Below are 23,800 nucleotides of genomic sequence, written 5' to 3' on the forward strand. Positions count from 1 at the left end.
AGAATCCCTTCCCACGGGAGCTGAAAAGCTTGGAGAGGTCTGCAGGAATGCCAGCATTCCTACAACTAAAACACAGTTTTAATGCTGAAAAGAAATAAATGAGGAGAAACATTTTCCTTCTTTTTCACTCCTTTGTTATCTGAACATTGTAATAAATTCCTTACCTTTAAAACAGGCATATCCTTGAAATATCCCGTCTGTGGTCAGTCCTGTGTGCAGGAATTGTTCTCCCTCAGATTTCCATGTCTTTGGCACAAATATTGCACATTCAGCTGTAGCTGCTCTCTCACTGCTGTGTTTTATTTGCAGTCTAACATTTTCATTCCTTAAAAATATAAGCCCCCAAAGTTTTCTCCTCAAGTTGGCTTCAGAAGTCTTCAACTCTAGGTGCAATTTCAATTAGAACTAAAATATTGAAGTTAAATATTTAATTTCAACTAAAATAGCTCAGTTAAATCACTCATGCTTCCATCTAAATCTGAGATCTTCAATTCAATCATTATTCCTTTTTACTCATTAAATTCTCACTGTGTAAATCTGGTCCTTGAACCAGCTAGTGACTCAGGCCATGAGTCTTGACATTCTGCTCTTGCTGCTGAATATATAGAATTTATTTTGTATTATCTATCATTTGAACTTGAATATTCTCAACATCTTTCTGTGAGTTTTTACTATCCCTACATGTTTCCATCTGGAATTTGATCCACGTGACCTGGCAGAGGTTTTAGGTGTTTGGTCTCGTGGCTGTGGCTGGCGATGTGGCCTCCAGAAATCAGTGGTTTTTTAATATTTGTTAAAATAATGTTCAGTTGTCATGCTGGAGATGGGGGAACTTTTCCAGATTTTCATTTCCCTGAATGGAGTCAAGAGCGGTACCACAACTATTCCAGCAGCTGAAGAGAAGAAAAGGGATGATCTTGTCCTTCCCAGACGTTAGGAGGGGTTTTTAGCTCTAATCAGGGTGGTGCAGATCCATTTCCCTCTCCTTGGCTTCCTGCACCAGGATAAAACACACGGGAAGTGTAGGCAGAGTGTGAATGGATTTGTGAACAATATTGGCCTGATTTCAGTTGTAACCCATTAAATAAAACATAATTAAGCTCCATTTGCTTTGCAGATAATTAGCAGACAAGCTCAAGCCTCGAGTTAAAGTGCACTTTGAAATTGCAGGTGTGTTGTGATGTAGCTAAAGGCTGAAGGCAGTTTCTGATCCCAGGTAATTGAATTTCAGGTGCAGTGCTCACTTTTCATCCTCAGATAAGCTGGTTTCTGATCTCTTTTGGCTTTTCCTGCAATTAATTTGCATGTGTCTCTTCAGAAACTGTTTCTAAATAATGAAAGGGAGCATCTGGAATGAAGAGCTGCATGTCAAATCCACTCTACCATCCTTCACCTCCATGCACAATAGGCCAACAATATCTTGATTAATCATCAATTAAAACAAACCTCTTAATCATTCTCATTCTTTCTGGAAGATGTGAGTTTTGGCCAAAGAGGAGTCTGGGATTATTCAGGGAGTTGTGCTGCCTTTCCATGAGAAACAGTGAGGAACATCAAGATCAGCAAGTCAGGTCTTTATAGTTCCTGTTCTTGATGGGTTTGCATTGAGAATATCCCACATTTCCTCTGCCTCATCCCTTCCCAGAGCCCTGGGCTGCTCCAGGCAGATTCCAGGAGTCTGGTCATTCCAAACATTCAGTCCCTCCAGATTAGAATTTAATGTTCTTGTGTCCTCAGCCTGAATATTTGGTGATATTTCTCTTGCCAGTTGTTTTAATGGTTTTTACCAGGTTTTTTCTCCTCACCACCGTTCTCTGCCCTCTTCCTGCATCCTTCCCCAGTTAATCCTGAGGAATAAATCCTCAGGAATAAATAATGAGGAATAATCTCCAGGCACCCACTCAACACAATTGCAATTCCTTTCTCCTTGCAATTTTCTTCCTATTAGTGACCTTTTGGTTCTTCAGCTTGTATGAAAAAGGTCCTCTTAAAGAGAGTGGAATTAAATGGAATATGATTTGGGGTTTTTACAGCGTATTTCACATATTCATGGCAGATTCACAAATGCCAGAGTGGTTCTTTCAAAAGTACATTGGTTTTTGTTGAATAGCTGGGCTAGGGGATGAAAAGAAAAAGAAAATACAATAAAATAGGGAACTTCATGCACCTGAAGTTCACCATCTTGTCAAAAATGGAACTGCTGGGTCTCCCTCTCTTCCAGCAAGGGAGGGAGCAGTTTAAGCTTCAAACTCCTGGAAGCTTCATGGCACAATGTTGGGATTCCAGGTCCAAGCTAAAGAAACCAAAGAACCCCCCGAGAGCCCCCAGGCTGACCCTGAGCACAGCCCGAAATCACCTCTGGAGGCCCCGGGCGGGCAGGACCGAGCCCAAAGCTCAGAGGTACAGGCACACCTGGGCTGCTCAGGTGGAGAACTTCACCCCTGCACTGCTCTGCACCCAGCACTGGGCTCCCACCAGTTCCACTGCACTGGGAAAGGGCTGTGGGAGTCACTGGGCACCTGGGGAGCACCAGGGAAATCCTCTGCATGGGGAAGGGAAGGCTGGGCTGGGTCACTCCATGTGGGAGTCACCATGGAACTGCCTGGAGAACGAGGATGGCTCTTCTGGGAAGGCCCTGCCTCCAGTAGAACATCGGATACAGAGGGTTTGAAATAGCTCTGGTGTAAACAGAATTAAATTCTCTGAGGATAAATCGCATGGCAAATGCTTCTACAAATCTCTGTCACTACAAAAAGTACTTTATGGCAGTAAACCTCTGAAAGTTTCCTCCTTGCAAGTGAAAGCAAGAAGATTTTTTAGACCTTGTAGTATTAAATGCTCCAGCAATGCAGATTTGGTTTGGGTACTCCGGTTTAAATTGTTTCTCTAATTAATACATCTCTCCCTCTTGCCTTCCCTCTCCAAACTCACTGGAGAGCCTTTACAACCCACCGGGGTACAGAGACCCTCCTGTCTCCCCAGGACACTCATCCTCCTCATCTCCGAGCTTTCTGCAGGGATGAGAAAAGCCCCAAAATTCCCGTTGGTGCCTTCATTCCCTCCTAGCCACCCTAACTGTCCTAATTTAAAATTTCTCTTTCTAAGAATGAGTCCCACTTTCCTCCCCCAGTTTAACTGGGGTTATTTTCAGCACATGTCCTGTTGCAGGGCCTGTGTGAAGGTCAGGTGTGCTGAACCCTCAGGCAGAAGTTTATTAAATCCAAATAACTTTAATTTAGCCACAAACTCCTCAGAGACAAAGCCATTTTAATTAAGTACAGCTCCAGGGACAGCTGAATCTCTGGAAGGACTCACCAGAAATAACTGAGCGAGGAATCCTCCCTCCTGAAATACCAATTGTTTACACTCAATTTGTGTTTGTTTCTTTCTACTGGCAGCATTTCTGGTGACCTTGACTTCCTCAAAAATGTTTACACGGCCTTGACGTATCTTGCAAGTTCCATCTGGTTTGTCCACATTTGCATAACGAGCACATCACCCTAATTTTGAGGAGGATCTGTGTAGGATTAATTAGAACTTTCTGCTGACTAATTAGAACTTCCTGCACTGCCCGTGTGGTGGGTTTGGGGTGTTCGAATGATCACGACGAGAAGGCTGTGAGCTGTTTGTGTGCTGCAGTTTGAAGTGCTGCTGTTCCCCGTGCTGACTCTGCCTTGTTGTGTCCCTCAGGATGCTTTTGGACATCCTGGCAGCGAGATGAGGATAGGGGAGCTCCGTCCTTCCATGCCCGAGACGCCACTCTACCCCCCGAAACTCGTCCTGCTGGGTAAAGACAAGAAAGGTACTGATGGATTTACAGTCTTTGACATGAAACCTTGTGGTGGGGATGTTCCCCCTCTGCTTGTAAACCATAGCCCGTGGACATTTGTGCACGTATCAGTACAACCCAATACAGCACGATAATAGATTTAACTTAAAAATGTGTTTTTCTGGTGTTTCCTTCCCAAGTGCCACCCCCTGAAAGCGTTTGCTGTGTTTTGTTTCAGAGTCGACAGATGAGTCTGAAGCAGATAAGATCCATTGTCTGAATAACAGCGTTTCCTCAGGCACTTACTCAGACTATTCCCCTTCCCAGGCTTCCTCAGGGTCCTCCAACGCGCACGTAAAAATGGGCTCCCTGCAGACCACGGCTAAAGAAGCAGTGAATAACTCTTTGTGGGGGAACAGGTGTGACATCTTTCCTGACGCAGCTTCTGCTTCCCTTTTGTCCTCTCTGGGCCCTCAGAGCGACCCTGTTAGGGCGTTTGGGTTTAAAAATCCACGTTTTTGTCCCACGTTGGCTGTGCAGAGACGGCCGCCCTCCATATTCCATAACCCCACAGCTGGTGGTTCAGCTCTGTGCCGCCTCCAGGCATTAAAGCTCCTGCAGCTGTTGGTGTCCCATTATTGCTGTCGCAGCTCCCTTTGCCCTGGACCTCCCAAAAGGTTCTTGGAAAGCCATAACCTGCACTGGAAACACTCCAGGACCAGCCTGTCCTGTCTGTTCCTGCCCTAAATCCCCTCACATTGTTCCCTCTGCAGCTCTGCCCCGTTAAAGAGCTGGATGGGAACAGGCAAAAACTGCCTCTGGTGTCTCCAGTTAAAAAACGGGGGAAACTTTCTGCTGCTCTCATCCGTTATTTTTACAGCAGGAAAATCTGTTCAGCAGGATTTCTGGGAACACAGCATGGAGCCAGCCAGGCCTTTGAGTGACTTCTTAGCTTCTCCATGTGTGTCCTGACGGAGTCTGTGCTCCGGGGCAGAAACCTGCTGCCACCATTCCCGTGCCAGTGGCACGACATCCACGGAGTTCCCAACAGCTTGAGAGTAGCTCAGTTGGTGCTAAGAACACCAAGGGGACAGGTTTGATTCCTGGACTCAGTGATCCTTGTGGGGCCCTTCCAGCCGGGAATATTCCGTGCTAAGAATCCCCAAAGTCTCCCGGTGCCATCCCGGAGCTGGAGCGTAGATGGGAGAAGGCCGAGTTGCTCTCCAAGGACGATGAGCGCTGACGTGCTGGGACAGAGGACCGTTTATCTTGTTCCCCTCTCTTGTCTTTGCAGGCTGGCCCAGTCGTTCCCACAGCCCCTGGAGACCAAGCCATTGCTGAGCCAGCGGGAAGCGGCTCCGGCCGGGAACGTCCCGGCGCGCCCGGAGCGGCGCCCGCTGAGCGACGCCTTCGCCGACAGCTGGAACGACAGCTCCCACTACGACAACACGGGATTCGTGGCCGAGGAGAGCGCGGCAGAGAACGCCGGCACCAACCCCCTGCTGAGCACCAAATCCAGGAGCTCCTCCGCCCACGGGCGCCGGCCGCTGATCCGGCAGGACAGGATCGTGGGGATCCCCCTGGAGCTGGAGCAGCCCGCGCTCAGAAACACACACGACTCTGAAGTGCCTCCTCCCAACCCTTGGCAAAATTGGACCAGAACCCCCAGTCCTTTTGAAGATAGGACAGCTTTTCCTTCCAAACTGGAAAGCACCCCCAACACCAGCCCTTTGCCCGAGAGGAAAGATCACGTCAAGGAGTCTCCCGAAATGACGAGCACTTTCACTCCAGGAATTCCGTGGGAATATCACGATGCCAACGCTAACAGGAGCCTCACAAACGTCTTTTCCCACATGCACTGTCGCCCAGACCCTTCCAAAAACGTCATCTCCATCAGCAAGAGCACGGAGCGGCTCTCCCCGATGATGAGGGATTTAAAAACGAGCAAGTTTAAGAAGTCGCAGAGCATCGACGAGATCGACATCGGTGCGTACAAGGTGTACAACATCCCCCTGGAAAACTATGCATCCGGGAACGACACCGTGGGCCCCCACGAGAGGGTGGACAAGCTGCTGGGCCCGGAGCACGGCGTGCTGAGCATGTCCCGCAGCCAGTCCGTGCCCATGCTGGACGACGAGCTGCTGACCTACGGCAGCGTCAAGGTGCAGCCGCAGCACAAGGCGTCGGTCACCAAGAAGGTTTATCAGTTCGACCAAAGCTTCAACCCCCAGGGCGCCGTGGAGCTCCCGGCTGACAAGCGGCTCCTGCCGCCCTTCCAGCTCAACGCCGAGTACCTGCCCCAGCCGGCCAAGAGCCTGCCCCAGGAGCTGGTGAGCCCACGGGGCTACCGCGGCTACGCGCCCGTGGAGCCCATGTTCTCCTTCTCGCAGCCCTCGGTCGGCGAGGAGCCAACGGCCGCTCCGTTCCCCGGCCCGGCCACGCGGCCCGGCTTCCTGCGCAGGGCGGATTCGCTGGCCAGCTCGGCGGAGATGTCGGTGTTCCGCAGGGTGGGCGAGCCCCAGGAGCTGCCCCCGGCGGACAGGTACGGCCGGGCCCCGTTCCGCGGCGCCCCGGAGCGCCAGGGCAGCATGGCCGTGCCCGAGGCCCAGTTCCTCAAGCGCAACGGGCGCTACGAAGACGAGCACCCTTCCTACCAGGAAGTGAAAGCCCAGACTGGGAGCTTCCCAGTTAAAAACCTCACGCAAAGGAGGCCCCTGTCGGCACGAAGCTACAGCACAGAGAGCTACGGCACGGCCCAAACGCGGCCGGTCTCAGCGAGGCCCACCATGGCAGCTCTGCTGGAAAAGATTCCGTCAGACTATAACTTGGGTAACTATGGTGACAAGCCTTCCGATAGCAGTGATATAAAGCCGAGGCCTCCCCCTGGGAAGGGAAATGAGAGCTGTGCTAAAATGCCCGCTGACTGGAGACAACAGCTACTTAGACATATAGAAGCTAGAAGGTTAGACAGGGTATGTTTGGCATTTCTCTGCAATTAATGCCTTTAGTTGTGTGTTTCGCTCTGTCAAACGATTTGCACGTGCAGTGGTGACCACCAGAATTCCCAGGGATGAAATTCCTGCCATGGTGTCAGAGGGACCGGCCCGCCGAGGGCCCTGGGGGTGCTCAGCTGGAGTGAGGGATCCCAGAAAATCCAGAGGCTCCTCACTGATGGTGCCCCTTGGGACGGTCACCGGGGTGGTGGCTCCGGGTCCTGGGTAAATCCAGAGGCTTCACGCTGGTGACGTTCCCTGGGGCAGTCACTGGGGTGTTGATTCTGAAACCTGGCTAAATCCAGAGGCTCTGCCCCAGTGCCCATCACTGGGATGGTGACTCCTGCAGCTCTGCCCCAAATTAGGAAGAACCCTGAGGTTCTCCCCCGCTCATGGAAGTGCTGCTAGAGCCACCAGGTCAGTAACGACCGAGAGCTTGGAGAGGTGCTGGGCACGTCTTGGCAGTAAAAGGGAATAAAGGAAAAAGAGAATAAGTAATAAAATGTATTTTAGCTCTGGTGTCACTGTCAGTGCAGGGGGCTTAAAAGTGTCTCTAACTGAGAAATATCCCTGGGTATCCACTGCCACGGTTCTAATGGGAATGTGATCATAACTCCTGTTAGCTGTAGGAAGTTATGCTGATTTGCCTTCTATCCAAAGGGTACTTTAGTGCATGATTCAGTCATTACCTATTTAATGACCTAATCCATGAATCCGATTTACTCCGTGATCTGAAGTGGTTGTGACAAATTCCTGTGGTGAAATGCATAAGGAGTCATTGCCAAATGTGTCCATATACTGCTTTATGCTAGAGCCTCCTGATTTGGTGTTAATATTCTCCTTACCTTCCAGTTGCTGGGATGTGATGATGTTAAATTATCCTTAAGGATCAAATGGGGAAACTTTAAAAGGGGCTCCAAGGCTGAAGCGTTTTCCTCCCTCAGCTCTTTTCCTTGTGCTGTGTAAACCCACTGGAAACCACCTCCTACCCAGGGAAACCAGTGCACCGTGAGCAGGGCCCTTCCTGGTGCAAATAAACCCTTGCCAGGTGTTGCTGGCTCAGGGAACATCTTTACACTTGGTTTGCAGCGTGTGTGAAGGGTGCTTGAACCCTGCAGAGCTGATGCTGGCGGCTGTCCCTGACCCCTGCGAGGTGGTTCCTGCTGGGTGCAGAGCTCCAAGGAGCTGGGCTGGGCTGGGCTGGGCTGCCAGCTGGAGGCTGTGCTCGTGGGAGCACCGGGGAGCAGCCCCTGTCCCTGGGGTGGGCACAGCACCCGTGTCCCTGCCCTGCCCAGCTCGTCCCACGTGGGCAGCCAGCTTTTCATGGAGCAGGACTTCCCCAGGGGCTGCTCCTCCGTGCCAGGCACAGCCCACCCCAAATTTGGCTGGGTTTGTTTGCAAAAGCAAGACTTGTACCAGGTGAACTCCAGCTCCCACCACCCCCCTTGTGCTGTCAGCGTGGAAGTCCTCTCTGGTGCCCATTTTCTGTACGAGGAGCAATGTACTCGCTTTGTGTGACCAGTGCATGCCTGGAGGAGCTATCGGTACTCGGTACTGTTTGTTGGCTTAAACTAAAACTCTGTGAACTTAACCATGTATGTGTGAGACTTAATTCTGAGCATGTGTGTTCATATGTGTCCCGTGGTTGTTTCCTCTACTCAGAGCGCTGCTTACAAACACCACACAGTTAGCCTTGGCATGCTGCACTCTGGAGGGGTTTCAGCCATGCATGCCGGCCGAAGCATGACTTTAAACTTGCAGCCTAAATCTAAATTTGAAAACCAAATGCTTCAAGAGCTACCTCTACCGAAAGTAAGTATGGGCTAGCCAGCATTCCCGGCATTCCCGGTTAATTAATGATCCTTGCTTCCTCCTGGTTTAGCTTCTGCCTCCTCCTCGTGCTTTTAGGATGCCCAGTCCACAAAGCAAGGCTGGCAGGGATGCAGCTCTGCCCCTCGGTGGCCTTGCTTTTTGGATTCTGGAGCTCCCTGGCTGTCATTCCTGCCCTCCTGCTCTCCTCACACACGCCAGCGCTGTCATTTGCTCAGTGGGGAATGTGGTTTTCTCTGGGACTGTTTGATCCTAGAAAAATGGGTGTGGAAACGTTAAACAGGCTCCGGGAGACAGGGGTTTTAATATCTGAACATTAATTGGTTGTGCTGTAACACCTCATGGGTTTTGAACACATTACCACACCCCAAACCCATTTTAAACTTTGAGAAACACCTGAAAAAGAGACTATTTTCCTCATTCCTTTTCTGTTTATCTTATATTTATTATCAATATGTTGTTGACTAGCACAGACATACAAAACTATGTATTCCCAAGGGAGAGGCACACAGGACAAGGCAGAGAGGGTCATTCCTGCAGGATTCTCAGTGCCAGGGAGGGATGCTGAGACCTTTCCCTGCATCCCAAGGGATGGGCACGGCTCAGCCTCCCCTGCCCTGGCACAGGAGCTGAGGGCACAAATCAGCAGCAGCAGCTCTGTGATGGATGAAAGGGCAGCAGAGCCCGGATCCCAGTGCTCCATCTGTGCTGGGAATTGCCAAAGGAGGCTGCCCAGGGTTCTGAGCTCAGATCCAGGGCTTTGAGGAGAGCAGGATGGTGCAGCAGCAGCAGGAGCTGGCCCAGAGCTGTGCCCTGCTCCGCTTGCCCACCCCACGCGTGCTCCAGCCGGAATTCCAGGCAAAGCAGGGCAGGATGGCAGCACACAGGGAGCAGTGCCAGGCCTTCCCCAGTGTGTCCCCAACCCTCCATCCCCTGTCACCTCCATGCCATGTCCCCCCAGGCTCCTGTGCTGCTCTGTGGTGGGCGGGAGGCTCCGGGGGGATCCCACCTGGATGTGTGTGCTGGGCAGGGATGTCCCTCTGTTGTCTTTGCTTCCCCAGAACTTGTCTGTCTGCTCAGGTGCTTGTCACGAGTCCCTGCCAAAGTCCACTGGGCATCAACCCCAAAGAGTGGTGCTGGTTTCCCTCCACACGTCAGGGATGAGGTGGTTTGTGCCACTGCCAGGGTGTTTTAGGCTGTAGGTGAATATGGATGTTAATGATGGATGTCTGAGGAAATCTGCTCTGTGATCTATTTTGGGGTGTGGTCTGATGTGGTTTATTCTGCTTTTCTATCTCACCAGCATTCCATTGATCCATATCCATAGAAACTGTGATGCTGAACTGCACTGAGGGGTTGTTCTCTGGCTGTACTGTTTGGGAAAATTATTGTTGGGAAAGATCACTGCAGGGGGAAATGACTGTTGGAAAAATGACATGTATATTTAGTGCTGTTTAATTTGATTGCTTCACACCTTCCACAGAATTTGCATTTCCTAAAGAATCCAGGCCACAGCAATTTAATCCTTGCCTCTTCTGCTCCCTCCTTCCCGTGGCCTGGATTCAAGAGAGTAATGAGTGAGCTCTGGATGTCAGGAGATCAACTTTAACAATTAATTACCTTGAAAATGTTCGTTACATCAATCTGCTCCCTGCAGAAAATGTGGGAAGTGCCGCTTTTCCTCTTTTCCCCAGATTTCATGGAAGTGGAGCTGGGTTGCAGCCTGTCCCAGCTCAGAAAACAGCCTAAATTTTGGGGACAAATTCCTTTTACCACAGCAAATGAAACCCCAGGATTTCCCTGATTCTGGAGGAAGCTGAGAGCACTCTCTGCATTTTCCTTTTTCCCTCTGGAGTGCAAACTCCCCTCTGCAGGGCCAGCCACCTCCAGAGGGATCCTTTCCCCTTCTGGCTCCCAGTGAAAAGTTTTAAAAGTTCCTGGTTTGGTGCAGCCCATTCCCAGGATGGGAATTCCCACCTCCCTGGGGAACAGCAGGGATGGGAGAGCAGAGGCTGAGCCTGGGGAGGGCACCCAGAGGGCTCCAAAAACCCATCCCTCGGGATGTGAGCAGATTCCCAGGACAGCTCTGGAGGGAAATGCTCATTTTTCCATTTTAATGGGGTAAAGAAAGCTCTGCAAGGAGATCCTGGGCTTTAATCAGGGGAAATGGTTTTTTCTAGTGGTTTTTCATAGAAGGAAAATCACACATTCCATTATTTTTTCTGGAAGATCTCTTGAATGATAAAAGAATAATAATGGAAGTTTCCTTTCATTTTAAATAATTAGGGTTGGCCTTTTTTCACCTCATCTCAGAGATGTGATTTAAATCATAATTTCCTTCTTTTTCAACTTTTTCAACTTTTCAACTTCTGTTTAAAAACAGTTTTTAATGGAAAAATCCCCACATTTCAAAGCAAATTTGATTAATTCTTCATCCATCTAGACAAGCGTATCCTGATTTTTTGTTTTTACTCGAAGCTGGAGAAGAAATGCCTGGAATGGCAGAGGGGAAGAACATTATTTTGTTCCTTTGCAGATTCCCATTAATCAATAACCACTGGACTGTGCCAGGTGCTGTCAGTGGCAGGACAATGCTGGAATTTTGGGAAGTCTGACACCCAAAAAGTGTTACAAAAAACTCCCAGTGATGGTCGAGAAATAGAGGGACAGATAATGGAAATTCAATGTGAGGCAGGAAAAGTCCAAACCCCCTCCAAAATCCTGAAAACAGGAATGAAACAAACAGGGGGGGAAGTGACAAGGAAGAAACATGGAACAGGAGAGAAAAGGGAATGATGAGCATTGAGGAAACTTTTCCTGTATGTTGTGACCATACATGATGAGACAAACATTGAATTCCAGGTTAATATTGTAAAAAATGTCCCTGGCACAAGCCAGAAGGTTCTGGGAGCTGCACACGGAGCCAGCACAGCCTCGGCACTGCCAGCAGGGGATGTTTGCTGCAGAAAACACAAACAGCTTGTTTTCCTGGGCGGCAAATCCTTCCAAAAAAAAAAATCCCGCTGCTGGAATGAGCAGTGAGAAACTCCAGAATTAATGCCAGGCTGTATAAATATTAGAATTTTGCCAAAATCTGCTTCTCTGAAAGTAACGAGTCCCGTTCAATGAATTTTCTCTTCTCTCTCACCATTCATTATTCTCATTATTTCTGTCCTGAACCTCTCAAGCCCTCCTGCTTGCAGAGAGCCCCCCCAGTGATGCCGTGTTGGTGGAGCACGGGGCAGGCTGTGGCGATAGTGCGTTGCTGGGGTGTTGTGGAGGGTTGTTGTCACACCACTGAGTGTGGAGGGTTTGTGCTGGTGACTAAAGGCTGCCCTGCCTTTGTGAACAGACCCCGTCGCAGCAGAGCAGCCTCCTGGACAACGGGCAGGACGAGGTGGCCGTGGGCAGCCCCTGGAACCCCTACCCGCTGGGGCGGCGGGACGTGCCCCCCGACACCGTCACCAAGAAGGTAAGGGGTGCCACCAGCCTGCCCTGGGGACAGCAGGACACAGGACAGCACCCAGGGCTGTCCCAAGGCTCAAACAGGAACTGCTGGGAGTTGAGGGTGGTGTTGTCATGGTGGCCTTGATGCCCTGTGCAGGCTGAGCAGAGCTGGACAGAGCTAAAGAATAAATTCAGGATTTATTCAAAGGATCTCCTGATGGATCCACCTTGGGCAGCACCAGAGCCCAGCCAGGGCTGCACCCAAATGAACCAAAATGGCCCCAAAATGCACGAGCGCTCCCGGGGGCTCTCCCTGGGATCAGTTCTGCTCCATTGGCACCTTGGAGTTCATTGTCCCATTCCAGCTTCAGCCCAGGCAGTCCCATCCTGCTTGTTTTTCTCTCTCCAGCCCACGGTGTTTGTGCTCCTGGGCTGAGATTTGGATCATTTGTCCTTGGTGCCCAGCTGGAGCAGGAATTGTTTTGTGTCCCTGCTCTGTGCAGAGAGCTCAGCATCCCCTGATGTGAAGCTCAGAACTGCACACTAAAGCAGCTCAGAATGTGACAATATAAAAGCCAAACCTGAGGCATCACCCCTGTGTGTGCTCTGGCTCTGCTGTGGGCTGCTCCTGCCCTGCTCCTCCAGGGTCTCATGGCGAGGTTTCACCCCAGAGATGTTGTTCAGTCCATAAACACACGAGTGGTGGGGTGGCTCCAGCCCAGCCCTGCCCAGACACCGCTGGTATTTTTGCTGATAAACTCCCTGCAAAAGGATTTATTTCTGGTGCTTCTGTGGTGGTGGGAATTGAATTCCAGTGGCTGCCCCTCCCAGCCCCAGCTCTGCTGGTGGGTTCAGGAGCTGCTCTGGCCATAAAGCTGGAGAATGGAGAATCCTCAGGAACCGTGCTGGAGGAGGAGCTGCAGGGATGAGCCGGGATAATCGCAGGGATCACCGTCAGGAGATCCATCCCGCCCAGCCCTGCAGTGCAGCAGTGAGGGACACCACGATGTCACAGATGTCACACCGGCACCTGCTGTGTGTGAGGATCCCAAGGAGCTCCAGCTGCTCCAAGCTTTTATCCTTGGCCTCACAGGGAGATGCAGCCAGGGATCCCTGAGTGGTGGCTGAGCAGTGTCCGAGCCCTGCATTCCCCAGCTCCAGAGGCCAGCAGGGGATGTTTATCCCGGTGCTTAAGTGAAAAACTTGTCCAGGGTGAACTTCTCTTTCACAAATCTAAAAGGTTTTTTTTCCTCCTTGAAAAGAGACCAATAAAATCCATGCAGAAAGCTGAGAACCGCAGGGAATGTTCTGGTATTGCTGCTGTGTGGGAAGATGCTGCCAGTCCTTCCAGTTTATATATTTTATAACGTTTTTACAATTTAGCAGTATTCCAGTGGCTTCTCCCATTTGGTGGAGTGCAGGGGCTCAGCTCCTCCAGGGAAATGGGATGTGAGGGAAGGAGGTGCCTGCCTGGGGCAAGGTTCGGTGTGGGGGCTCTGGGGCTGCGGGGCTCCGGGAGCTGCGGGGCTCTGGGGGAGATGCAGGGCTCTGGAGCTGCGGGATTTTAGAGCTGCAGGGCTCCGGAGCTGTGGGGTTTTGGAGCTGCGGGGCTCTGGGGCTGCGGGGTTTTGGAGCTGCAGGGCTCCAGAGCTGCGAGATTCTGGAGATTCAGGGCTCCGGAGCTGCGGGGTTTTGGAGCTGCGGGGCTCTGGAGCTGTGGGGCTCTGGGAGCTGCGGGGTTTTGGAGCTGCGGGGCTCCGGAGCTGCAGGGCTCTGGGCATTGTGGGGCTCTCGGCAGTGCAGGGCTCTGGGGCTGCGGGATTTTAGAGCTGCGGGGTTTTGGAGCTGTGGGGCTCCGGAGCTGCGGGGTTTTCGAGCTGTGGGGCTCTGGGGGAGATGCAGGGCTCCGGAGCTGTGGGGCTCTGGGCACTGCAGGACTCTGGGGCTGAGGGGATTTGGAGCTGCGGGGTTCTGGAGCTGCCAGGCTCTGGGGCTGTGGGTTTCTGGAGCTGTGGGGTTTTGGAGCTGTGGGGCTCCAGAGCTGAGGGGTTTTGGAGCTGTGGGTCTCTGGGCACTGCGGGGTTCTGGAGCTGCGGGGTTTTCGAGCTGCGGGGTTTTGGAGCTGAGGGGTTTTGGAGCTGAGGGGTTTTGGAGCTGTAGGGTTCTGGGCACTGAGGGGTTTTGGAGCCACGTGGCTCTGGGCTCTGCGGGGTTTTGGAGCTGCGGGGCTCTGGGCACTGAGGGGTTTTGGAGCTGTGGGGTTTTAGAGCTGCAGGGCCGGCTGTTGTAACGCGCTGGTTGCCCACAGGCAGGTAGCCACATCCAGACGCTGATGGGCTCGCAGAGCCTGCAGCACCGGAGCCGGGAGCAGCAGTACGAGGGCAGCATGAACAAGGTGACCATCCAGCAGTACCAGCCCCCCCTGCCCATCCAGATCCCCTCCTCGCAGGGCTCCCGCGCCCCCCAGCCCCAGCGGTGCCTCATCCAGACCAAGGGCCAGCGCAGCACCGACGCCTACCAGGAGCAGGTGAGGCACGGGGCACCGGGCAGCTCCGGGCACCAAGAGTCCCAAAGGGCCTTCTCCAGCGTGCCCTGGGAGAGGGGAACCCCGGGCAGGAATGGGGCAGCTGAGCTGGGCAGCCAGGGGAGCTGGGACTGGAGAGCCCTGGCTGGGCTGGGAGAGCTCTGGTTGGACTGGGAGAGCCATAGCTGGGCTGGGGGAGCCATAACTGGGCTGGGAGAGCTCTGGTTGGGCTGGGAGAGCTCTGGTTGGACTGGAGAGCTCTGGTTGGGCTGGGAGAGCCCTGGTTGGGCTGGGAGAGCTCTGGTTGGACTGGGAGAGCTCTGGTTGGACTGGGAGAGCTCTGGTTGGACTGGGAGAGCTCTGGTTGGACTGGAGGAGCTCTGGTTGGACTGGGAGAGCCATAGCTGGGCTGGGAGAGCCATAGCTGGGCTGGGAGAGCTCTGGTTGGACTGGGAGAGCTCTGGTTGAACTGGGGGACCTCTGGTTGGACTGGGGGACCTCTGGTTGGACTGAGGGAGACCTGGTTGGGGTGGGAGAGCCCTGGTTGGGCTGTGAGAGCTCTGGTCAGACTGGAGGAACTCTGGTTGGACTGGGAGAGCTCTGGTTGGACTGAGGGAGACCTGGTTGGGCTGGGGGAGCTCTGGCTGGGCTGAGGACAAGCTAGGTCCATCCCTTCCCCAGCACCAGGGGTGCTGCACATCTGGCTCCTCTTGGAAAATAAAATGACCCCAAAGCCTCACTGATGGGTTTATCCCAGTGTTTAAGTGAGAAATTTAGCCAGGGTGAACTTCTCTTTCACAAATCTAAAGGGTTTTTTCCTCCTTGAAAAGAGAACATTAACATCCATGCAGAAATCTGAGAACCACAGGGAATGTTCTGGTATTGCTGCCATATGGGAAATTGCTGCCAGTCCTTCCAGCCTATATATTTTATAATTTTATAATATTTTTATATTTTAGTAGTATTCCAGTGGCTTCTCCCATTTGGTGGGGTGCAGGGGCTCAGCTCCTCCAGGGAAATGGGATGTGAGGGAAGGAGGTGCCTGCCTGGGGCAAGGTTTGGTGCTGACATCCCTGTTTTTCCTGCCTAGTTTTGTGTGAGGATAGAGAAGAATCCTGGCCTTGGCTTTAGTATCAGCGGTGGGATAAGTGGACAAGGAAATCCATTCAAACCTTCTGATAAGGTGAGTTTGGAATCCCTCTCTCCCTGCTCCTTGTTGCAGAGGTAGCAGAGCGGAGGCAGAGAACAATGAGGGGGATTTTTGTGCCTCTCTGTTGGTGTAATTGAAAGATTTTTTTTTTCCCCACACTTGGCTTTGTTTTTGGGGTTTTTTTTGCTTGTTTGTTTATTTTAGCAGAGTGTTGTTTGCTTGTTTTCCCAGTTAAAGAAGATGAGGGAATCAAGCATCAATCCCATGAGTGTCTGGCCCATATTCTCTTGACAAGATAATTTTGTGGGCTGTTTTCTGGAGAATTGTCTCTCTCACTTTTTAAGAGTCACCTTAGGCCACAATTCAACTTTTAATCAATTAATTAGAGTATATTATATTATATTATATTATATATATTATATTATATTATAAATTTTATATATATATTTAATTATGTGTTATATTATATTATATTATATTATATTATATTATATTATATTATATTATATTATATTATATTATATTATATTATATTATATTATATTATATTATATTATATTATATTATATTATATTATATTATATTATATTATATTATATTATATTATATTATATTATATTATATTATATTATATTATATTATATTATATTATATTATATTATATTATATTATATTATATTATATTATATTATATTATATTATATTATACTGAAGTACAGTATCATCCCTGGAGGCTGAAATTCCAGGGTTTGTAGCTGCTGTGTCAAATAAAAGCAGCCTGGAAATCCCTGGATCCTTACAGACCCCACGGCAGCAGATGTCTCCTGTACTGGGAGTTAAAACTGACACCTGGTGGTGGTCAGGGACACTCAGGGTTCATTTTGGGAATTGCACGTTTAAGATAAATGGATTTGCAATAGAAGGAACTCCAACGTGTGCCGAGTCCCTCAGGGCTGTAGGATTGGGATGTGCACTCGTACCTCTGTGGGTTTGTGTGTGGTGCCATGGAACTGACTGCAGGTTGTTGGAAAAAGAGGCCTTGAGGACATTCCTGGAGCTGATGTGCTTGGATAAATCTGCATTCATGCTGCAGGGACAGTGAAAACTATCATAAATATTTCAAAGAATGAAATTGAAGCTGTGCTTCCTAAAGGAAGCAAAGATTGCTGTCGTGATTATGATGCACTTATTCCAATAATTAGCATTTGTTCCATTTTAATTACCCTCCTGACAACCTGCCACTCTTGCCCTGCTCACGTTGGACTTTGTGATGTGGGATTTTAGTTTGAAATGACCCACAATTACTGATAAGCGCTGAATGTCCCAGAGAGCTGCTCCACCCCCAGACTGGTGTTTGATAGCAAACAGAATAAACCAGTTTGCTGTGAACCCATCTCCAGGGCATGCAGAGCCCCCAGGCCCCAGCTAGGCAGGGAGCCCCGTGTTTTGTGGGATGTAGTTCTCGGAGAAAGCATCCTAACCTGTGTTACTTCTGACTTATAGGGTATCTTTGTTACTAGGGTTCAGCCTGACGGCCCTGCCTCCAGCCTGCTCCAGCCCGGAGACAAAATCCTCCAGGTAGGGATGCTGGGGAGCCCTGGGCTGGGAGCTCAGCCCAAAGTCTGAACGTGGGTGGTGTTTGCAGCAGGGCTGAGCTGCCTCTGCTGGTTGGGGGTCTCCAATATGGATTTACAGCTCGTACCCCAAGCACTGCTCGCCCTGGTTTGAACCAAAACCCGCGGGCAGTGCCCGAGGGCAGAGATTGTCCCCGGGTTGGGGCACCTCCACCCTGCAGCCATTGCTGGGTACCCCAAACCAGAGCCTGAGGGGCTGGAGAGAGTCCAGGGCAGGGAACAGAGCCGGAAAGGGGCTGGGAATCCCTGAGGGATTCGGGAAAAGGCCGGAGAATCCCTGAGGGATTCGGGAAGGGGCTGGAGAATCCCTGAGGGAGCTGAAGGGGCCGGGGGATCCCTGAGGGAGCTGAGGGGGCTGAAGGATCCCTGAGGGATTCAGGAAGGGGCTGGAGAATCCCTGAGGGAGCCGGGAAGGGGCCGGGGGATCCCTGAGGGAGCTGGGAAGGGACTGGAGAATCCCTGAGGGAGCTGGGAAGGGGCTGGAGAATCCCTGAGGGATTCAGGAAGGGGCCGGAGGATCCCTGAGGGAGCCGGGAAGGGGCCGGAGGATCCCTGAGGGAGCTGAAGGGGCTGGAAGATCCCTGAGAGAGCCAGGAAGGGGCTGGGGGATCCCTGAGGGAACCGGGAAGGGGCCGGAGGATCCCTGAGGGAGCCGGGAAGGGGCTGGGGGATCCCTGAGGGAACCGGGAAGGGGCCGGAGGATCCCTGAGGGAACCGGGAAGGGGCCGGAGGATCCCTGAGGGAGCTGAGGGGGCTCAGCCTGGAGCAAAGGAGGCTCAGGGCCCTTGTGGCTCTGCACCGCTTTGGCACAGTTGTGGGTGTATTTGGAATCTTCCCTGTCTGGAATTTGGATTCCTCTTTCCCAGAGGAAAGGTGTTTTATTGTGTTGAGGCTTTAAGCGTGGTCAGACCCCAGAGCCATCCTGGAGTCACAAAGGGATTTCGGTGGGAATTAAATCCTTCCTTGGAGCGCCCCAGCCCAGCCCTAAGCCATCCCACAGAGGACAGGAGAAATGTGTGCTTTGTGTTCATGAGAAACCCCCACTTGTTCATTATTTATTTCAGCTTTCTCTTAATTGCCAAATAGGCCTTTTTTTCCCCCAGAACAAGCCACTAAAGCCTCTTCCCTCGTGTTTTCCCTGCTGCAGGCCAACGGACACAGCTTTGTACACCTGGAACACGAGAAGGCTGTGCTCCTACTGAAGAGTTTCCAGAACACAGTAGACTTAGTTATCCAACGTGAGCTTACTGTCTAAATATTTTTTTATAAATAGTAAATATGTCTAGCCAGATCTAATGTTCAAAAGGATTTATACATAGGAAACCAATTTTTTGCCAATTGCTGGACCAATGGCAAACAGTAGTGCCAAATGTATAATACTCTATGTTAGTACCAATTATCGGGAGAAAATATAAGAATTAACTCTATAAATATATTGTTCATGTGGCTCCGTATTAGTTTTACTTGTCAGCCTCTGGCTGTGCATTGGTGCGTTTTTTAAACCAAGTTCCTTCTTAAAAGTCAATTTCATATGATTTCAAAACACAGAAGCACATACAAATCCTTTAGGAATTCTGCTGTCCATCTGAAACACTGCCTCAAAATTGTATATGCCTTTATAAAGATTAAATATATTAACCTGTACTTCCCATGAAATATTTCTATCATGTCGCATACGAAAGTATAGAGAAGAAAATATTTTCATAAACACCTCAAAGAAAGTATATATTAAATTAAATTTAATAATGTTCATTTATTTTCAATGCAAAGATATTCTATGCCTTATGAAAATACCTGTACATATGCCGTGTGTATAGCTGGCTCCGTAGGGATCAGGAACAATTCACTACACAGGGTGAGAGACTTCTCCAGCTGTAACTCTGGGACCTCGGGACAAGGAACCCACGTGGGAATGGGATGGCTCCCTCTGGAATGGCTGAGCTCCCTCTGGAATGGGATAACACCCTCTGGAATGGGTGAACTCCCTCTGGAATGGGATGGTTCCCTCTGGAATGGGATGGCTCCCTCTGGAATGGGTGAACTCCCTCTGGAATGGGATGGCTCCTTCTGGAATGGGTGAATTCCCTCTGGGATGGGTGAACTCCCTCTGGAATGGGATAACTCCCTCTGGAATGGGATAACTCCTTCTGGAATGGGATAGCCCCCTCTGGAATGGAATAATTCCTTCTGGAATGGGATAGCTCCCTCTGGAATGGAATAATTCCTTCTGGAATGGGATAGCCCCCTCTGGAATGGAATAATTCCTTCTGGAATGGGATAGCTCCCTCTGGAATGGGATATCTCCCTCTGGAATGGGTCGGGCTGGACGGGGCTTGGAGCAGCCTGGAACAGCGGAAAATGTCTCTGCCGTGGCAGGGGTTAAGCAAGGTGAGCTTCAAGGTCCTTCCCAACCCAACCCATGCCATGGTTCTATGATTCCAGCTTCCTCTGGAATGGGTGAACTCCCTCTGGAATGGGTGAACTCCCTTCAGAACAGGTTAACTCCCTTTGCTTTGGCTCTTCCCTCGATTCCATGTGCACACACTACAGGAGAACACCGAGGACAGGCAGGTTTGGCTCATGGATGGAGGAAGGTTGTGATGGTGGCAGTAAAACTCCTTTTGTTGCTGCTAATTTAACTCGTTAATTTTTCATTTCAGACTCCCCATTGACATTGTTGTGTATTTTTCCCCCTGCTCCGGGCCCTGCTCGGGATATTCCCATGGGTGAGGCTTTCTGGGATCCTGGACTGGAGTCCTGGAAAGGGATGGGCACAGACACATCCCAGGGAGCAGCAGGTGACCCTGAGCCTGCCCAGGAGGAGCATTCCCAGCTCAGGGCCAGTGGGACATCCCCTCATGTCCAAGTCCTGGGGCTGTTCCCAAGGGAGAATCCCAAAGCCCAGACTGTGCCCAGCTGCTGCTGCTTCGGGGGTGCCGGGGTCCAGCCTGGTCATCCCTGGCAGAAAATGGGAAAGCTCTGCCGGTGTTTTCAGGGGATCCCAGTGCCCTCGAGCAATGGCCAGGGGCTGAGGGACAGCTCTGGATCACCTGCACCATTCCCACCCAAAATCCCACAGCCAAGAGTGCAGCCACAGCCCGTGGGGATGTTCCGCTTCTCCAAGAATTCCCAAACCTTCTCCCTCTGGCTGTGGGCGGCTGCAGGCCCGGGGAAGCCTCCAGGACCCTCCACCCCTAATAATTTCCCATTTTCCCAGTGCCAGCTCACAGTTCCTACCCAGGTGATGGCAAACCAGGAGAGTTCTCAGCCAGTTGTTCCCAACAGCGACCATTTAACATCCTCAAATCCGGTTTCATGTTTTCCAAGGTATTTTTTAACACATCCACGTCTGCATCTGTGTTTGGTGGCAGTGCCAGCCCTGGGAGGGGACAGGGAGCTCCACACAGGGAGCAGCAGGACAAGACTTGGGGTGAATGGGGCAGCTGAGAGCAGAGCCAAGGAAATCCGGGAAAAATCTGAGTAGGAAATGTCCAGGAGGATGGTTTGCTGTTGGTAGTGAGCACTTGGAGTGTAAAGATGTTAAAACCCTTGGTTAAAGCCCTTCCCAGGGCCTGAAAGGGCTCCAGGAGAGCTGGAGAGGGACTGGGGACAAGGCAGGGAGGGACAGGACACAGGGAATGGCTTCACTGACAGAGGGCAGGGATGGATGGGAGATTGGGAATTGGGAATTGTTCCTTGGGAGGGGCTGGGATGGAATTCCCAGAGCAGCTGTGGCTGCCCCTGGATCCCTGGCACTGCCCAGGGCCAGGTTGGACACTGGGGCTGGAGCTCCTGGGACACTGGGAGGTGTCCCTGCCAGGGCAGGGGTGGCACTGGGTGGGATTTGGGGTCCCTTCCCCCCCAGCCCATTCTGGGATGCTGGGACCCCCCAGTGCTGTAATTTAGCACTGAATTTCCTGATGCAATCAGAGCTGTGAGGGGGAATTCGAGGACAGGGAATGCAAAACCAGGGAAATGACCCCTGGCAATGGGATCAGATGAGGGCAGGGCTCCAGGAGGCCACAGGGGGGATGGGGTGTTTATCCCCAGGCACTGCCATGGGTGAGGCATGTCCTGCTGGCACCCCTGGCCTGGCAGAGCCTGTCCCAGGACAGCATTGGGGACAGGTCCCAGGATGGCTCAGGGGTGACAGAGCTGCGGGGTCAGCACCCACCCTGGCAGGTTTTGGACATAAGCAAACAGAGCAAGTCCCACCTCAGCACGAGGAAGAACTTCTTTCCCTGGGGGTGGCACAGCCCTGGCCGGCTGCCCACAGCGGGTCTGGGGTTTCCCTCTCTGGGGACATCCCAACCCCACCCGGACACGTCCTGTGTCCCCGCTCCAGGCTGGGCTGGATGGTGCCCAGAGGTCCCTCCTGTGATTCTGTGAACTGGTGGGATGTCACAGTTAGAATTTCCAAAGGCCATTGGGGATGTTGTGCCAGCCGGAGCTCCCTGCCCGTGCCCGTCCCTCGCCGTCCCTTTGGCAGTGCCCAGTTCAGGGCTGTCCCTGGCAGGCAGGGCAGGCCCATCCCGTGCCCATACAACTTTCTGGGCAGCAGTTTGGGCAGGATACGGATCCAGGGATCCACAGGGAGCTGGCCTGGCCCTGGAGCCACGGCCAGGCACAGCCGTGGTGCCACCGGGGCCACCACCCAACCCCAAAAGGCACCATTTGCAAATCACAGAATTGCAAACCAAAAAAAAGGAAAAAAAAAAAAAAAAAAAGGAAACCCCCCAAAAAAGCTTTTTGCCAGTCTTCTCCCTGGTCGATTCCAGCTGATTTAGTGGAAGTGACTGACTGACACCGTGGCATGGGTCAGGATTCCCGGGGTTCTGGGCACTCCTGGCACAGCCCATGGCACAAGAGGTGGCACTGGGGCCTTTCCGTGTCCCTTGGGTGGCGGTGGCTGTGTCCCCTCCCTCCCTCCCTCCTCCTCCTCCCTGGGCAGGGCACTCGCTCATCACTTCGGTTTTCTACCTGTGAGTACTGTATCCAGTTCAGAACCAACAGCTTCCTTTAGTAAAGATTTTACCATTTTATAAAAGACATGTTTAATTATGATGGAGATGGCTGTATTGTAATTAATATTTTGAGATAATTGTGATTTTGAGCTTAAATTATATACAGAAATGGTCATTTTTGTATGTGTTCAAAGATTGCTATATTCCAGATGACTGTACTTTTCAGTTGAATCCAGTATCCATGTAAATAAAGCTGAATGAGGAAATATTTACTACTTTATTAACATAGATTGTGAATGTACTTCATGTTTTTTGCAGTATAAAGACTTACTGAACTTGAAAGCTGCTTCATTTTATGTGCAAAAAGGTACTTCAAAAACTCTATTTTAAATCTATTGATTGAGTGCAATCAGCTCCTGTCCCTCGGCACATGCAGGTTGTCCCCTCCCCGTGCTCTGGGGCTGCTGCATTTTGCAGCTGCTCCGCTGCAGAGGGAGCCCAGGGACTGAACCGATGCTGTGCAGTGCAGCAGAGCCATTTTCGGCTTTGCTGTACCCACCTTTTTCAGTATTTCCAAAAAAAAAAGTGTTTTGAATAACATTAAAAGGTCTCTTTATTGTATAAATAATAAAAACGTCACCTTATTGTAAGGCTTTTGGGTGGTTTTTTTTTGTTTTGTTTTTCCTGGCAGAAAGGAGGTTTCAGAGGGCGGGGAATGAGCCTGGAAATTTGGGGAACTCCAAACCTGGTCCAGCTGCAGCCACTGGGAGACACCAAATATGGAAAGGGAGCGATGGAAATGGGGAAGAAAACTCAGGTTTGGCAGCTTTTGGGGCAAATGTGTGGAAGGACAAATGTATGGAGGATGAATGCATGGAAGAAATGGATGAAAGGACGAAATGTATGGAAACAAAAAGGGGCAGGGGTGAGGGCAGCAGCAGTTCCACCACCCAAGGAGCTCCAGGAGTCCCCCCCTGCTCCAGCCAGAAGGCAATTCCCACACCTGGGGAGCTGAGGGTGAGCTCCGAGTGCTGTATGTTCACCTGGACGCGTTCAAAAGCTGGGAATGTTAGTGAGGAACTGTATAAAATCCTGCTGTGCTACAGAACCCCCAGGGCTGTGCCCCTGAGAGACCCTGAGGGGATGGAGAGTGTCCAGGGCAGGGAATGGAGCTGGGAAGGGGCCAGAAAATCCCTGAGGGAGCCGGGAAGGGGCTGGAGAATCCCTGAGGGAGCCGGGAAGGGGCTGGAGGATCCCTGAGGGAGCTGAGGGGGCTCAGCCTGGAGCAAAGGAGGCTCAGGGCCCTTCTGGCTCTGCACAGCTCCTGCCAGGTTTGGGATCTGCTCCCAGGAACAGGGACAGGAGGAGAGGGAACGGCCCCAGGCTGCGCCAGGGCAGCTCAGGGGGGACTCCAGCAGGAATTTCCCCGTGGAAAGGGGGTCAGGCACTGGAGGGTGGTGGAGCCTCATCCACAGCACTATTACTATTA

The 23,800-nt window shown here is 51.4% G+C and overlaps 1 protein-coding gene across 5 annotated transcripts in view; it reads left to right on the top strand.

The window, feature by feature from the left end:
* Positions 1-22,961, top strand: part of LRRC7 (leucine rich repeat containing 7) — a 96,171-nt gene extending 73,210 nt beyond the window's left edge. For 2 of the 5 annotated variants that reach the window (XM_030279495.4, XM_032749804.3), the window contains exons 17-25: positions 3,691-3,802; positions 4,008-4,188; positions 5,064-6,741; positions 8,425-8,574; positions 11,945-12,064; positions 14,348-14,566; positions 15,654-15,746; positions 17,217-17,291; positions 18,495-22,961. In XM_030279495.4, the coding sequence (XP_030135355.3) occupies positions 3,691-3,802; positions 4,008-4,188; positions 5,064-6,741; positions 8,425-8,574; positions 11,945-12,064; positions 14,348-14,566; positions 15,654-15,746; positions 17,217-17,291; positions 18,495-18,602 (2,736 nt within the window). In that variant the 3' untranslated portion in view covers positions 18,603-22,961. Of the gene's footprint in view, positions 1-3,690; positions 3,803-4,007; positions 4,189-5,063; positions 6,742-8,424; positions 8,575-11,944; positions 12,065-14,347; positions 14,567-15,653; positions 15,747-17,216; positions 17,292-18,494 lie in introns of those variants that run through there. The other 3 variants (XM_032749806.3, XM_032749805.3, XM_072932780.1) reach the window with 3 other exon arrangements.
* Positions 22,962-23,800: the final 839 nt, after the last annotated feature.

This window comes from Taeniopygia guttata, chromosome 8, assembly GCF_048771995.1.
Source record: "Taeniopygia guttata chromosome 8, bTaeGut7.mat, whole genome shotgun sequence".
In the NCBI taxonomy this organism is placed as follows: Eukaryota; Metazoa; Chordata; class Aves; order Passeriformes; family Estrildidae; genus Taeniopygia; species Taeniopygia guttata.